This window comes from Bufo bufo, chromosome 5, assembly GCF_905171765.1.
Source record: "Bufo bufo chromosome 5, aBufBuf1.1, whole genome shotgun sequence".
Lineage (NCBI taxonomy): Eukaryota > Metazoa > Chordata > Amphibia > Anura > Bufonidae > Bufo > Bufo bufo.
In genome coordinates, this window is record NC_053393.1 from 486,919,626 (window position 1) to 486,936,063 (window position 16,438).

The 16,438-nt window shown below is 40.9% G+C and overlaps 1 protein-coding gene across 7 annotated transcripts in view; it reads right to left on the reverse strand.

Annotated features, from left to right (window-relative positions):
- DIP2C (disco interacting protein 2 homolog C) overlaps window positions 1–16,438 on the reverse strand; it is a 442,508-nt gene that overhangs the window by 188,267 nt on the left and 237,803 nt on the right. For all 7 annotated transcript variants that reach the window (XM_040434209.1, XM_040434208.1, XM_040434211.1 and 4 more), the window contains one exon: window positions 10,474–10,605. In XM_040434209.1, coding sequence (XP_040290143.1) covers window positions 10,474–10,605 — 132 coding nt within the window. The remainder of the gene's footprint in view (window positions 1–10,473; window positions 10,606–16,438) is intronic.

The following is a 16,438-nucleotide window of genomic DNA, read 5'->3' on the forward strand; positions in this document are numbered from 1 at the left end:
GTGGCATTTATCATGTAGAGAAAGTTAATACAAGGCACTTACTAATGTATTGTGATTATCCATATTGCCTCCTTTGCTGGATTCATTTTTCCATCACATTACACACTGCTCGTTTCCATGGTTACAAACCACCCTGCAATCCATCAGTGGTGGTCGTGCTTGCACAATATATGAAAAAGCACTAGTCTATGTGCAGTACCACAGCCCGGTCACCATAGAGGCTGACGATTCTTCCTATAGTGAGCAAGCACGACCACCGCTGATGGATTGCAGGGTGGTCTGTAACCATGGAAACGAGCAGTGTGTAATGTGATGGAAAAATGAATCCAGGAGACAATATGGTCAATCACAATACATTAGTAAGTGCCTTGTATTAACTTCTTCTACATGATAAATGCCACTTACTGAAGTGAGACGACCCCTTTAATGTCTTCAAAGAGACCAGATCAGGTTTTCTATTACTTTGGTGGAAGAATCTACATTAATTGCAAAACGAACAGACATTTGTAGATAATAAGCTAGAGCAGAGAACTCTAGGCCTCCACAATAAAGTCTGAGCACCATTTTAGTCTAGTTGTAAAATCAGTACAACATACTATAAAAAAAATAATATTACTGAGAAATCTACAAGCTCCAAATCCTCTGTATAGGCATGGAGTTAAGGGCCCTTTACATGGGCCAAAAATCCCAAAGATAATCGTTAACGTGCATTCTTAGGAACGCTGGTTATCGATTATCTGGCAGTGTAAGGCTAGGGCTAGACGACGACATGTGTCGCATGACACTTAGGGCACAACTACACTGCAACATGTGTCGCGCGACATTAATATCGCACGACAATTATAATAATGATAGTCGCAGAAAAATCCATCTTGGATTTTTTGCTACTGTCGTGTCGCAGTCGCAGCGTGTCGCATGTAGCAGTGCGACACCAAAGACCATCATTATAAAAATGTCGTCGTGTAGCCCTAGCCTAAAAGTACCATGGATTACCCCAGTTTATCGGGTAATTGAACAGTTGGTGCGGACACAAAGATTACTGTATACTGACAGCAGATCCTGCTGTGTAAACACGATCTGCTGCCGGCAAACAACAAAACTGTATGGGGAAAGAGTGATGGTATTAGCGATCGCTCCTCCCCATACTGTGGAGAAGATCGCTGCATGTAAATGCAGTGCTCTCCTCCGCTAACGAGCAAGCAATTGTTGGGAAGGAACGCTTCAATTTTGACTGCTGCTCTGTCGTCCCCTGTAAAGGGACCATTAAATGATAACATTCTGGCATCCTGCAGGCACCACTAGGAGAAGCTAAGGAGCTTACTGCATATTGTTTATATATTGAATTCCATATGCCGAAAGCTTATAAGCGCCCCCTAATGGAGGAAGCCTGAATTTTTATCTTGGTAACTAACTAGGCATCTTTGCAAATTGCATATTTTGCAGAGGAAAGTCTACATTGTAACATACAACAAACAAATTCTGTAAGGCTGTGTTCACGTCTGTGTCAGACGCCCCGTTCAGAACCTCCATAGCAGATTCTGTCAAAAACAGTAGAGACAAATATCTAGCATGCAGGACTTTTTCATCCAGTACAAAAGTGGCATTCCAAAAGGATCCCATCATAGCCAATAGGGTCTGTTTGGCACCATTTGGGTCAATTCTACTTTTCTTGTTCTGCTCCTCTAAAGTGCTGGCATGAACCTAGCCTGACCTGCTATCTTCTTCCGTTTTTTCCCCAGGAATAGATGACAGATAGAAGGGAAGTGCAGACTACATAAGGGTATGTTTGCAGTCTGTTACCATGGCAATGTACAGTCTGCAGAGAAGCTGTAGAAGCAAACTTTTTAATTAACACCTTCTGTAAAGTTGCTTAAAAGGCTTGTACAAGAATGGGGATCCACCCACTTGGCCGGACTTGTAAAGGGATCCCCTTGCGTCATGTGACAACTTGTCATGCTGTAAGGGGAGCTGGTCACTGCCGTGGTCACTGATTTGCTGCAGGCCGTGTCAAGCCAGATGTTGACATTGAGGGAGCCAGCGAAGCATCTCAGGCCTGGAGGAGAAGGAACAGGGAGCCAGCACCGAGAAGAAGGTGAGTAATCTTCCATTTAAAGGTCCAGCGAAGTAGGGGGGGGGGCAGTTTGTTTTCCCCATCCTTCATTTTTGCACAACCCCTTTAATTTTATTTTACATAAAAAAGAATAAAAGAAAAATGTTTGACATCTAGTTGCATTCGGGTCCTCCAACTGACATTATAATTGTAATTACAATCTGCTTAATGGTAGTATTAAGTTAAGAATTAACTGAACAACTATAGAACTTAGATTGGGGCTTAAGGTGGATTCTGATGGGCCGACTGAGCAGCCGATTTTCTGGAAGGAAGCGTTCCTTCTAGACAGTCGGCTGCTCATTCAGTGAAGGAGAACCTGCACTTATATCTCTTTCACATTATGAGGACGAGGGATCGCTATATCGATCCCTCGTCCTCACACATGGCTTCTGAATAGCAGATCGCTGTTTAGAACACACGATCTGCTGCTCAGAAGCCATGATCGGTGGTGCCTGCATGAACGACAGGATCACCCAATGAACGTTTCTCTTTTATCGGGTGATTGGCGGCACATTTAGACGGCCAGATGATCGGGAACAACAGTTTGTAGGAATAGTTGTTCCCGATAATCTGGAAAGTTATTGGTCCGTCTAAATCTACCTTTAAGGGTACTTTACACGAACCAACTGGTTAATGATGATCTTGCGGTGTAAATGCACCGTCAATTACCCAATGAACAAGCAAAAAGCTCATTCATCAGATAATTGTATCTTTTGTGTAGCACAAAAGATCATTGTCTCCCAGTGGCACAATCTGCTGCTGGGAAACGAGACAGTATGGGGAAGAGCGATGGCACAGGTGATCACTCCTCCTAATACTTTGGAGCAGATCGCTGCATGTAAACGCTTTGTTCCCGACAATCTGCCAGATCGTCGTCCTGTGTAAAGGGACCATTAGTCATTGGCACTTGCCCTACCTTACTACAGGAGTCTTGTTGATGGAACTTGTAAAGTCAATTATGTGTAATTACTTGACTTACTGGGTGACTTATTTCTACTTGCTTTGTATGTTTATGACTCAAACACAATAAGAAATGGACGTTTGAAAAAAAAACGGTTTGCAAAAGCAGATGTAACCTTTCAGCATGAATAAACTGTAACTGGGATTTTAGAACATGTGAAGCAAGAAGCCTACAGGGCTGTATTTCCCGCTGCAATTTTTTTTATAATGCATTGCCCAACGGGTGACATTCATCCTCACTAGCATCACCTATTCATCCAGTCCAGCCTCAGCTTTAGAGGGGTTAGGACAAATATTTCCATAAATTGTCATACTCATTCTTAGAACGTACAGCATATGACAAATGAGTGCCGCTGCTTATAGCAGCAGTGCGGCCTCTGACACATGGGGGGGTTATCCTATACTTTCCCATTCCATTTTATTTCTTGACAGAGGATAAAGAAACACACATTGGGATCATTGAGTAATGGAGTGCCAGTGCATACAACAGTAACAGATGACAGATGTCAGAAAAGGGTATTAGAAATCTAGTACATATATGACATTTCCTGCATTCTCTTCCAAAATCCGATTTCAGCCGTGGCTGTGCGATTACTCTATAGTTATCAATCATCTCTGTGTGGAAGGATATGATGCCAACCATGGCCATAACCTGGTACTGCTCTGACCCCGGTTCTATATAAGTAGAGGAGTGTGGGACGAAACCCACAGAAACTTTTTTCAGATCTTGCCCTTGGTTCGATTTAAATCCAGGATTTCCAAGCTGTAAGACAACAGTATTAACCGCTGACCCAGTCTGATGCCATGTGTCTCCAGATTTGTTGCTTCTCACACAAACTTTGCATCTATTGCACTAAGGCTAGTTTCACACACAACAATCCGGCAGAGAACAGCCGGTTGGAGTTCTCCGAATCCGGCACAGTTGGATAGTGCCGTGTGCCCACCAGACCCCATTGACTATAAAGGGAACCGGCGGGGATCCGGCCGCTCCCCGCATAAATGGCAGGATTTGGATGGTCAGAAATTGCTGCACGCAACGTTTATGTGGGGTCTGGCGGGCAAGCGGCACTATCTGGCTATGCTGGAACCGCAGAACTCTGTCAGAGTACAGCCTGCCGGACTGCTTTGTCGAATGTGTGAAAGTAGCTTAAATGTGAAATGTCACTAAGAGCCAGATAATTACTTCTCTCCTAAACTAGGGACTGGGGGGGAGGGTAATTACGTTATAGGAGGGGAAGATAGTGCAGATAGAGACCGGGGGCAAGGTAATAAGAATGGGGGAGGAATGGAAGGAGGGACTAGAACAATTCAGAAGGAAAGGTGTAGGGTATAAAATATACATAAACCTCTCAAATGTATGTATACTAATGCCAGAAGCCTGACTAATAAAACTGGTGAACTGGAATTAGTGATGTGTGAGGAGGACTATGACATAGTGGGAATAACTGAGACATGGCTGGATGATAGCTATGACTGGGCGGTTAATGTACAAGGTTACAGTCTGTTCAGAAAGGATCGTCAAAACCGGAGAGGTGGAGGGGTCTGCCTTTATGTAAAGTCTTGTCTAAAGCCCACAGTCCGAGAAGATATAAGTGAGGGACATGAACATGTGGAGTCACTATGGGTAGAGATACATGGAGCTAAAAACAACAATAAATTACTAATAGGAGTTTACTATAAACCACCTAATATACCAGAGTCCACAGAAAATCTACTACTAAACGAGATAGACGAGGCGGCAAATCATAATGAGGTGGTTATTATGGGGGACTTCAACTACCCAGATATAGACTGGGAAACTGAAACTTGTATATCTCATAAGGGAAACAGGTTCGTGTCTATAACCAAAGACAATTACCTCTCCCAACTGGTTCAGGACCCGACTAGAGGGACGGCCATACTGGACTTAGTATTAACCAATAGACCTGACAGAACAACAGACGTGCAGGTCGGGGGACACCTGGGAAATAGTGACCATAAAGTAATAACCTTCCAATTATCATTCAAAAGAGCGTTTCTACAGGGAGGAACAAAAATACAAAACTTCAAAAAAGCTAAATTTAGCCAACTAAGAAAGGCCATAGGCCAAACTAACTGGGACAAAGTCCTCACAAATACAGACACAAAATGGGATATCTTTAAAAACATCCTAAAAACTCATTGTCAGAGGTACATACCGTATGGTAATAAAAGGTTAAGGAACAAAAAGAAACCAATGTGGATAAATAGAACTGTAAAGAAAGCAATAAATGACAAAAAGAAAGCATATAAAACACTAAAACAGGAGGGTTGCACGGAAGCACTGAAAAACTATAAGGAAAAAAATAGAACATGTAAAAAACAAATAAAAGCGGCCAAACTAGAGACCGAGAGATTAATTGCCAAAGAGAGTAAAACCAACCCTAAAATGTTCTTCAATTAAATAAATGTTAAAAAGTATAAAGCTGAAGGTGTTGGCCCTTTAAAGAGTAATGAGGGGGGAGTCGCAGAGAGCGACGAGGAGAAAGCAAAGCTGTTAAATATTTTTTTCTCCAATGTATTCACTGAGGAAAATAAACTGTCAGATGACATGCAGAATGCAAAAATAAATTCCCCATTAAAAGTGTCCTGTCTGACCCAGGAAGAAGTACATCAGCGGCTTAAAAAGATTAAAATAGACAAATCGCCAGGACCGGATGGCATACACCCCCGTATCCTAAAGGAATTAAGTAATGTCATAGCCAGACCCTTATTTCTGATATTTGTGGACTCTATACTGACAGGGAATGTCCCACAGGATTGGCGCGTGGCATATGTGGTGCCAATATTCAAAAAGGGGCCAAAAACAGAGCCTGGAAACTATAGGCCGGTAAGTTTAACATCTGTTGTGGGTAAACTGTTTGAAGGTTTTCTGAGAGATGCTATATTAGAGCATCTCAACGGAAATAAGCAAATAACGCCATATCAGCATGGCTTTGTGAGGGATCGGTCATGTCAAACTAATTTAATCAGTTTCTATGAGGAGGTAAGTTCTAGACTTGACAGCGGCGAATCAATGGATGTCGTATATCTGGACTTCTCCAAAGCATTTGACACTGTACCGCATAAAAGGTTAGTATATAAAATGAGAATGCTCGGACTGGGAGAAAACATCTGTATGTGGGTAAGTAACTGGCTGAGTGATAGAAAACAGAGGGTGGTTATTAACGGTACATACACAGATTGGGTCACTGTCACTAGTGGGGTACCTCAGGGGTCAGTATTGGGCCCTAATCTCTTCAAAATATTTATTAGTGATTAGTAGAAGGCTTGCATAGTAAAGTATCAATTTTCGCAGATGACACTAAACTGTGTAAAGTAATTTACACTGAAGAGGACAGTATACTACTACAGAGGGATCTGGATAGATTGGAGGCTTGGGCAGATAAGTGGCAGATGAGGTTTAACACTAACAAATGTAATGTTATGCACATGGGAAGAAATAATGCAAGTCACCCATACATACTAAATGGTAAAACACTCGGTAACACTGACATGGAAAAGGATCTAGGAATTTTAATAAACAGCAAACTAAACAGCAAAAACCAGTGTCAGGCAGCTGCTGCCAAGGCCAACAAGATAATGGGTTGCATCAAAAGGGGCATAGATGCCCGTGATGAGAACATAGTCCGACCACTTTACAAATCGCTAGTCAGACCACACATGGAGTACTGTGTACAGTTCTGGGCTCCTGTAAACAAGGCAGACATAGCAGAGCTAGAGAGGGTTCAGAGGAGGGCAACTAAAGTAATAACTGGAATGGGGCAACTACAGTACCCTGAAAGATTATCAAAATTAGGGTTATTCACTTTAGAAAAAAGACGACTGAGGGGAGATCTAATTAATATGTATAAATATATCAGGGGTCAGTACAGAGATCTATCCCATCAGCTATTTATCCCCAGGACTGTGACTGTGACGAGGGGACATCCTCTGCGTCTGGAGGAAAGAAGGTTTGTACACAAACATAGAAGAGGATTCTTTACGGTAAGAGCTGTGAGACTATGGAGCTCTCTGCCTGAGGAGGTGGTGATGGTGAGTACAATAAAGGAATTCAAGAGGGGCCTGGATGTGTTTCTAGAGCGTAATAATATTACAGGCTATAGCTACTAGAGAGGGGTCGTTGATCCAGGGAGTTATTCTGATTGGAGTCGGGAAGAAATTTTTTATTCCCCTAAAGTGGAGAAAATTGGCTTCTACCTCACAGGGTTTTTTGCCTTCCTCTGGATCAACTTGCAGGATAACAGGCCGAACTGGATGGACAAATGTCTTTTTTCGGCCTTATGTACTATGTTACTATGTTACTAACTTCTAATTTGTGATCCATACAAAAGAGTTGAGAACCACAAAGGCTGAAGTAGGTTCCAATCAGTTTCTTGCCCTATAAAACGGGAGTTACTTCCATCACCTGTGCCATGACATAGAACAGCAAAAATAGCTCAGCATAGTGTGGTGTTCTTGCCGTCAAAAAGATGGAAACCACACAGAGAATCCCACCAGGGTGGACATAGACGTAGAGGGCCCCATGCAAAAAGAGGGTATGGATGGACTCCATGCTATTTAATAATTTATGAAGAGTGAAGGTCTCATTGCAACCTTACTATGTCTCTCTACTTAAAGGGGTTGCCCATCTCGTACATTGGGGGCATATTGATAGTATATGCCCCCAATGTCTCATAGGTGAGCGTGCCACCTCTGGGACCCACACTTGGCTCTAAAATGGAACCCGCAAAGAGAAACAGAGTGGACCACGAACGCGTGGCTGCCCTCTGTTCACTTCTATAGGAGTGCCAAAAATAGACGAGCTGCTATTTTTGGAAGTCCCATAGAAATGAACGGGAAGCGCACCAAGCAATGGCCACCGCTCTATTCACTTCTATGGGGTTGACGGAAACTGGCGAGCCAGTTATTTTCGGCAGTCCCATAGAACTGAATGGATGGCTGTGCATGTTTGGTCTGCTCTCCTCCTTTTTGCCGTCTCCGTTTTAGAGATAGATGTACGTCCCAGAGGCGGGACCCGCATCTATTCGACAATGGGGGCTTATCCTAACAATATGCCCCCAGTTTATGAGATGACACAACCCCTTTATATCAGTAATTTTGAGCATAGGAAACTTTGGTGCCCTTTTTTTTTTATGTGGAATAGGCCCTTTTTACCTATGGGACCCCAATGAAGCCGAACAGGTTACACCAATGCAATGTCTACCCCCGCGCTGGGTCTGTCAACCACCACCGGAATCTATTTATTGATATTGCCATGGCTTCTTTTAGATGTGAGCAAAGCCTAAATCATGAGTGATAATTGGGGGGGTGAGGGGGAGACCCTGCTACACAATTTGCATCCTTTTCCAGAAGCTTCACGTTACGCTGCTCTATTGAAGCATTCATTGGCGGAGGGGATGACGTCAACTGCAGTGTGCGAGAAAATAGCGGGCTCAAGGATCATTTGAAAACAGAATTCCGTATATTCTATTATGTGATGGTTCAGATGACAGAAAACGCATCATCCTATGAGTCAGCCCTTCATATTATAGGATGTGTCAGAGGATCAGCATGTGACTCATTATATTCCTTGCCACACTGAAGTCCTCTATAACAAATTAACTCTTCCAGGAGTTAAAAAATAAAATAAGTAGTCAACCCGCCGAAGGCAATATCCAGTCCTGCTGTTCTGTGGTGTCGTGGAATGCCTTAAACTGTAATTATTTTCTCACAATGTTGAATGACTGTTTGTTCTCAAAATAATTAACATCAGCTCCAATAAACAGAGCCAATTATTTAGAGGAGTCCGGCTCTCATCTCTAAGCCACAGTAGTGGAGTTTAGTTTTAATATTGGGACAAATGGGGGGGAAAAAATCGAATTATAAGCAGTAAGAGAATAACAGATTCTAATATCCAGGTAAATGGAATGTTATTTCTAATGTCAATTACCGTAATAAGTATAAATACAAATGTGATTTTAAATAGATGCCTCCATATTGTAACCAACTATTGGCCATACAGGAACAATTGACATATTATATTAACTACAAAGTCCTAATATTAAGGCAATCAATAAGCCAGAGCAAGGCCTAGCCTATTCTGTCCAAAAAGGAAATATTTCCTGGGCGGTATTAAAGTAATAAAGCTATATTTCAATATTACTAATCTGCACATTATGAATCAGAAGCCCTGCCGAGTCCCAAAAGTCCCCGAATGTTTACAGTGAGCCAAAAGAAGAAAATTCCCACTTGTCTGCTAAGTCGTATTTCAGGATATTTGGTAATACCAGAGATCTATTCACATTAATAAGATAATCGCAGTGGAAAATACCTTTATCTTCTGCTTAAAGGAATAGTCTGGTTTATAAAGTTTGTCTCACTCTGAAGGACCCATTGTGTCTGTCAGTTACATGGCTAGCCATGGCTAGGAAAGAGAGAGAGAGAATGGCTATTGAGCTGAGATTGACAAAGTATAAACTGCTAGTGGTGCCCGGTCAATGATGCACAGGACACCTGGTGTTGGTCCTGTGTGTCTCCATACTATTCATGATAGCAACAGGAGCTCTTCACCCCTCCTGGAAATTCTGCATGGCGCAGAGACACACAGGACACCAGGTGTCATTATGTCAGGCACCATTAGCTACCATGGCCGTTCCCCATCTGGTATTCGTGAAGAAAGCTGACTAGCCTTTGGTATGTCCAGGACATTGAGCACCCAGTCCTTCTGCCTTTAATGACGCAGTTAGGAGATATGGTGTTCCAACAAAATAATGGCTGCCCACAGTACACAACGTGCTCCTCAGGGTATCCAGCAGCTTCCATGGCCAGCTCGATCCCAGATTTTTCCTCCACTGAAAACGTCTGGGACTGGATGGGGTGACGGATCTCCCATTCACAGCAGCCAACAACCACTTTGGCTGAAAGAGCATGGAATGATATACCACAGGAGGATATCCAGTATCTGTATGACTGTTACCATGCCAAAGTAGCAGACTGTATCACAGCAAGAGGAGATACCACTCAATATTAATGTGATCCTGCCTCCACATATACCCTGCTGCAGAACAAAATAAAGGGGGCACCAACTTGGTTGTGTGACCATTGATCAAGCGCCACTAGCAGTTTATACATTGTATATCTCAGCTCAAATCGCATTACGTTTTCTAGGTGTTCTTAGCTATACCAGTGTATACCATATGAATGCATGCCAGGAGGACACACTTTCGGCATACTTTTGGTCCATTCTAGGTTTAGGCTTTGGACGAATTCAGTGTGTTTATCCCCAGCTCCATTGCTCGTGCTTGAATATAGACATTTATACTTCATTACATTTTGGTAAAATTTGCCACATATTCGAAAGATACAATAAAAGTAAACTCTAGTAATACAAGACGGATACTTACCATCTCCCGTTTCCATAAGTTCGGCGTTACCATATTTGGAGGTTGCCCGCGATGTTGATCCCTGTGGTCTTTCTACTTGTATGGAGTGCTCTGAGGTGTATGTGGTAACATCTGGAGGGGCTGAATGGTTTTCTGTAAAAACACAGCAAGACTTAGCCATGGAGAAGACATCGCTCTTCGATGGAAACAGAACAGTAGACTATATTGTTACTGATCGTTCATTTCCCACACAGATAGCAGTACCAACACATTACTGATCAACTTTTACATCAAGCGGCCAAAACTGATGCTTTGCAAATGTATAAAGGACATTTATTCTGAAATATTAAAAAAACAAAACATATACTAGCTGAGGCTTCTGCAAACAATACAAAAACTGGGGCGGGATAGACAGCAATGCAACCATTGACTATTCCAAACATCTGGGAGGGACACAGGCAATTTTCACAGACATTTCATGTACGTAAGCACAGGAGTTACTGCCAAGCATTTCTTGCATTACAAAACTACCGTATAATACCAATCATAAACATCATATATGCCTTGTATACAATGTTTAAAAAGCCCAAGACTAGCAATTTGGCCGAAATGGTCAGGTGATCAGATTAGAGTCCGAATAAATCCAACATTCTCCAACTGCCCAACAGTTGCGTATGACATTCTGAGGTCTCCTAGGACATGCGACTCAGTTCACACTGACAGCATTGGTAATCTTAAAGTGACATATGAGGGCGAGTCAAAAATTATCCACACTCTGGCTGTAGAATTTTAATCAACTTTCAGAAAAGACAAATCTATTATTTTTCGACAATCTCCCTAGTCACTCCTGGGAAGGTCTGAATGCGTTACGTCAGTTCATTTGTGACTGATGTGCGAGAAGCAAATGGTTGCCCCACTTGTGATTTGCCTGAAAGAAGAGCTGCGTGAAGTGGTTCGTTTTTATCGAAGACTTTGTGCACAATATGGAAAGATGAATGAATAGAGCTGATCAAGGAAGGTCGCACAAGTGTCAGCCATGAAGAAAGAACTGGACGCCCGGCCACAACTGATGACCACATTGAGCATGCACGTGAACTGATCCTGTTAGATGAGGGAGAGTGGATTATGTGGCCCTACGAGGACCAAGATTCATGTCTGATGAAGAGTTGAAGACAGCGGTGCATTTGTGGCTCACAGCTCAGCCTAAAAATTTTTTAAGGTGGGAATCTGAAAGCTTGTTGACAGATGGACAAAGTGTATTGAAAAGAAGGGAGATGTTGTTGAAAATAATCTATTTGTCTTTTCTGAAAGTCGATTAAAATAAATTCTACAGCCAAGAGTGTGGATAATTTTTGACTCACCCTCATATACGGCTATGGGTAAATGAATGGCTGTTGGTGGTAACTGCACTGCACTGTAGGATAAAAAACAATAAAAAACAATATAGTCTGCTTTTTCGCTGCATATGCCTGCTGGTGTGTATGTAACCACCACCACCTGGGGTCATGTGATCATCCTTCAGGTTTCTTATCTTCTGATCTGTAAATCGAATCATGAAAAACTTGGATTTGTCCTGAATTTTTGGAAAATTTAGGTCAAATTTGATTCATTTAGATTTAACTTGCTGGTCTAAACTTATGTCCAGATAAGTAATGCCAGTTCTATAATCTTGGATGACATGCCACCCATTGCTTAGTGACCGCTACATCATATTTCAATATAGGTTTGATGATTATTCATGTCAGACACCACTGCTGCCTTAATGGAGAAAGCATGAACTCAAAAAAAATTTAAACATAAACGGCTCTGGTTTCTTAAGTCATTGGTAAAATATTATAATAAATAGTGCTGATCAGTGCGGCTTTCCTAAACTGTGATTCTGCGAATTTAACAGGATCAAACCAAGCGTCAGGCCGCGACATAGGAAATAAAAACAAAACTAGAACAAAAGTCATATGTGAAAGGAGGGATCTATCAAAATCACTTTGTGTTATTGCATTTTGCATATATAACAGCAGCACGGGCCAATGTTGTGCTTTAATCCAAATGATATACTGTAGAAAGAACAGGTCTATTGCAAGGATATAGCTGCCTCGATAAAGTAGAATAAGGTCCAATTTTAGCAGTACAGCAACTTCTTTAAAGGGGACCTTTCGCCAAAATCTGCAATACAATCTGACAGCACCATGTTATAGAGCAGGAGGAGCTGAGTAGATTGATACATATTTTTGTGGGAAAAGATTCAGTAAAACCTGTAATTTATACATTTATATCTGCTTTTTCTGCCTTCTGCGAACAGCATAGGTACAGGAGGGAGGTGCTCTCAGTGACTGACAGCAATGTGTGCATAAGTGTACATAGAGCGACAGCTGTCAGTCACTGATAACTCCTCCTCCCTGTACCGATAGCACATCACAGGGCTGCAGATATAAATGTATAAATTACAGGTTTATATCAAATATATATCAATCTGCTCAGCTTCTCCTGCTCTATAACATGCTGCTTTCAGACAGGTTCTCTTTAAAGGGAACCTGTCACCGGGATTTTGTGTATAGAGCTGAGGACATGGGTTGCTAGATGGCCGCTAGCACATCCGCAATACCCAGTCTTCATAGCTCTGTGTGCTTTTATTATATATAAAAAAAAAAGTTTTTTTTACACAATAAAAGCACACAGAGCTATGGGGACTGGGTATTGCGGATGTGCTAGCGGCCATCTAGCAACTCATGTCCTCAGCTCTATACACAAAATCCCGGTGACAGGTTCCCTTTAAGGTCTACTACACATAGGCGTATTATGGTTTTGCAGTCTATGAGGTCTACCCTGTACTTTTGTAGGCTTCTTCCTGTCAGATATGTGTGGAACCAGAAAAGAAGATTGTGACATGCTCTACTGGATGCGATATCATGTACTCTTCTGCAGAGCGTAACTTCTTATAGGGTAGAATAATTCTGTAATACAATGCTGTATGGTGGCTCCATACGCCTCCACTTTGTGCCTATGGGTCCACAGTAGAGAGCGGTGGGGACTTCACAGACCTCCTGATAGGCCAGGTGCACACTTTACTGCCATACCCTTTTGTGAATACTCACTCTTTAAAATCAGAAGTGCAGAACCTCTCTATAATTTACATTAGTAAATGAAATAGAACTGAAGCTGAGTGAACCAAGGGGAATACTTGCTAAATATCGCAAGATATTTTTTGGCATATGGAACTATGAAGAAATATATGTAACTTTATTTTATTAAATAATTTACCAATATAATAATACTTAGTTCTACAAACCGCGTATATCCTATTAGTACATATGGTTACTGCTCCCTTCAAAACACATTTTGCCCTAAATTCCGCAACAAAGATATTGATAAACCATAGACCCATTGTCAATTACACCAAGCAAGAGTCAATTCCATTCTCAAATAAATACACCTAATCATTTTTAACCACTTCCGTATAGCCGACAACATATATCTCTATTCAAAAATAAGGTACGGATATGTAATTTTCTTACTAATAAGGTACTTGTACACTTAAACTATAGTATATCAGATGGAAATATCAATTCTTGACCGTAGGGATCGTTTATGTGAGATTTGTTACAACTAACTGACCATTATGTGCATCCGGACTTATGTTATAGTTCACATTACACGGTTTTTGTGAACACGATGACAAGTGGATTTGGAGGTTAATTCAACACAGCAGGGGAGACTACCACAGATAACAGTAATTGATTGCATCACGTTCGCTACAATTTCTCTGCCCACCTGATATGTGCAGACCTTGGTTCCAGTTTACACCATGCGGCATTCTGTGAATATGGTGTTAACTGAACATTGAGATAAATCTTACCCAGCAGTGGACACTACCATAGATTTATCCCCATAGGGGAACACAAATGTGGATATTAACCCGATAACTATATAATATAACATATGGAATGTGATGCAATTAATTCTCAGTTTAGTATATTCCAACGAAGCTGCCAATTCAGTCCAACTTTCATTTGTATAATTAATGCAATTTGTATTACGTAGGGCCATCACATCTGTATTAGCAGGAAAAAGCTATATGATTTTATATTGTATGTTTAAGTGTTGTTAGGTTGGATAATATATGTCACGGGTGAAAATGTTTGTACAGGTGTCTCACATGGGTCTGATTGATTTTGCGTCCACCCTGCTCTTCCAAACCCCTCCCTGGGGGTGGGGATACCGGAGTGAAACCCTATTTCAATTCAGAACATGTCAGACACCTTGGATCATGACTAAGAACACTACTGTTCGAAACGCGTAGATCTATTGGGAATAAGTGGGAGCCAGTGCCACTGACTGTTGTATCCATTCGATGCATGGTGATGAATAAAGATCGGGATTGTTGAAACGTCTACGTTGGGTGCTGGAGCATTCTTTCTATCTTTGTGGACCTGAAGGGTTTGTCATAAATCACAGTGCTAAGCATTGACAGATTTAGTGATTTTTTATTTATTTTTTAGAACTTTCTTGCATTAGTTATTTTTCTTTATATTTTTTCCTTGCGTTAAATTGTATTACTCAAAAATTAAATGTGGGGAGATTTACTAAGATAAATACACCAGGAGTCAACTTCAATGTGTGCCTTACACCTCAGTTAGTATGTGCTTGAGGCCTTTTTTGTGCCTCACTAAACAAAAAGGATTAGAGGAAAGAGAACGTGGTTTAATGGGAAATTGTACCAAAAATTTTGGTGAAAAATTGTGGTGCAAAGTAAGCCAACCAATATTCATTCGAATATCAAAAGATGTTGGGGAAAAAGTTGTGCAACTACTAGTATTAGGCCAATTATACCTTCATGCTTGCTAACGTCACTTATCATTTCTCAACAGTATCTGTAGCGCCCATATAATGCCTACGTAAAATTTTGGTGTGCTTTAAAACCTCATAACCAACTCCATGTAGTATGGGAGTCAGGAACACATATGTGAGTGGCTCGGAAAAGGGCTTGGAAAGAAAGAAAGAAAGAAAGAAAGAAAGAAAGAAAGAAAGAAAGAAAGAAAGAAAGAAAGAAAGAAAGAAAGAAAGAAAGAAAGAAAGAAAGAAAGAAAGAAAGAAAGAAAAAAGGAAAGAAAGAAAGAAAGAAAGAAAGAAAAAAAGAAAGAAAGAAAGAAAGAAAGAAAAAAAGAAAGAAAGAAAGAAAGAAAGAAGGAAAGGAGGCGAGAAAGAAAAAAAGAAAGAAAGAAAGAAAGAAAAAAAGAAAGAAAGAAAGAAAGAAAGAAAAAAAGAAAGAAAGAAAGAAAGAAAGAAAGAAAGAAAGAAAGAAAGAAAGAAAGAAAGAAAAAAAGAAAGAAAGAAAGAAAGAAAAAAAGAAAGAAAGAAAGAAAAAAAGAAAGAAAGAAAGAAAGAAAGAAACTGGCTTGGACAAAAGTGAAAGAACCCCTAAAAAAGCCTGACAATAATGTAACCCTAGGGAGACGTTAAACTAAGGTGTGTCCTGTACTTGGCATCACATGCGTCTTCAAACTTGTAATCAGTCAGCCTGAATATTTCAAGGGTGAAAAGTAGTCACTGTGCTGTTTGGTATGATGGTGGATACCACACTGAACGTTGACTGAAGTGATTGCCTCAAAAAGTTGTACAACAAAATATTAAATTAGAGTACTATCTTTTTTGTCCAGGCCACTTTCATTAGTTTGTTTTTAAAAATTATTCTGTTGAACCACAATTCAAAAGCAATGTCTGATTTTCGTTAGTTGATTTTCCTTACATTTATTTCATTTATTTCAAGTTATTTCAGTATCCATTGTGGGTTTTTCGTTCTTTAAAGGAAGGGCGCCAACTATTTTGTTCACATGTGTATAAAATTACATTTTGTAGTGAGTGAAGGTAAGTAGAAAATGAGTTTTGTAGCAACTTGGGTTCTTCTAGCGTGCAACAAGAGAAGCAGCACAGTGATTGATTGCTTCTTCTCCTAAAGCCATTCTGGAGCGGGATCAGTATTTTTTACACA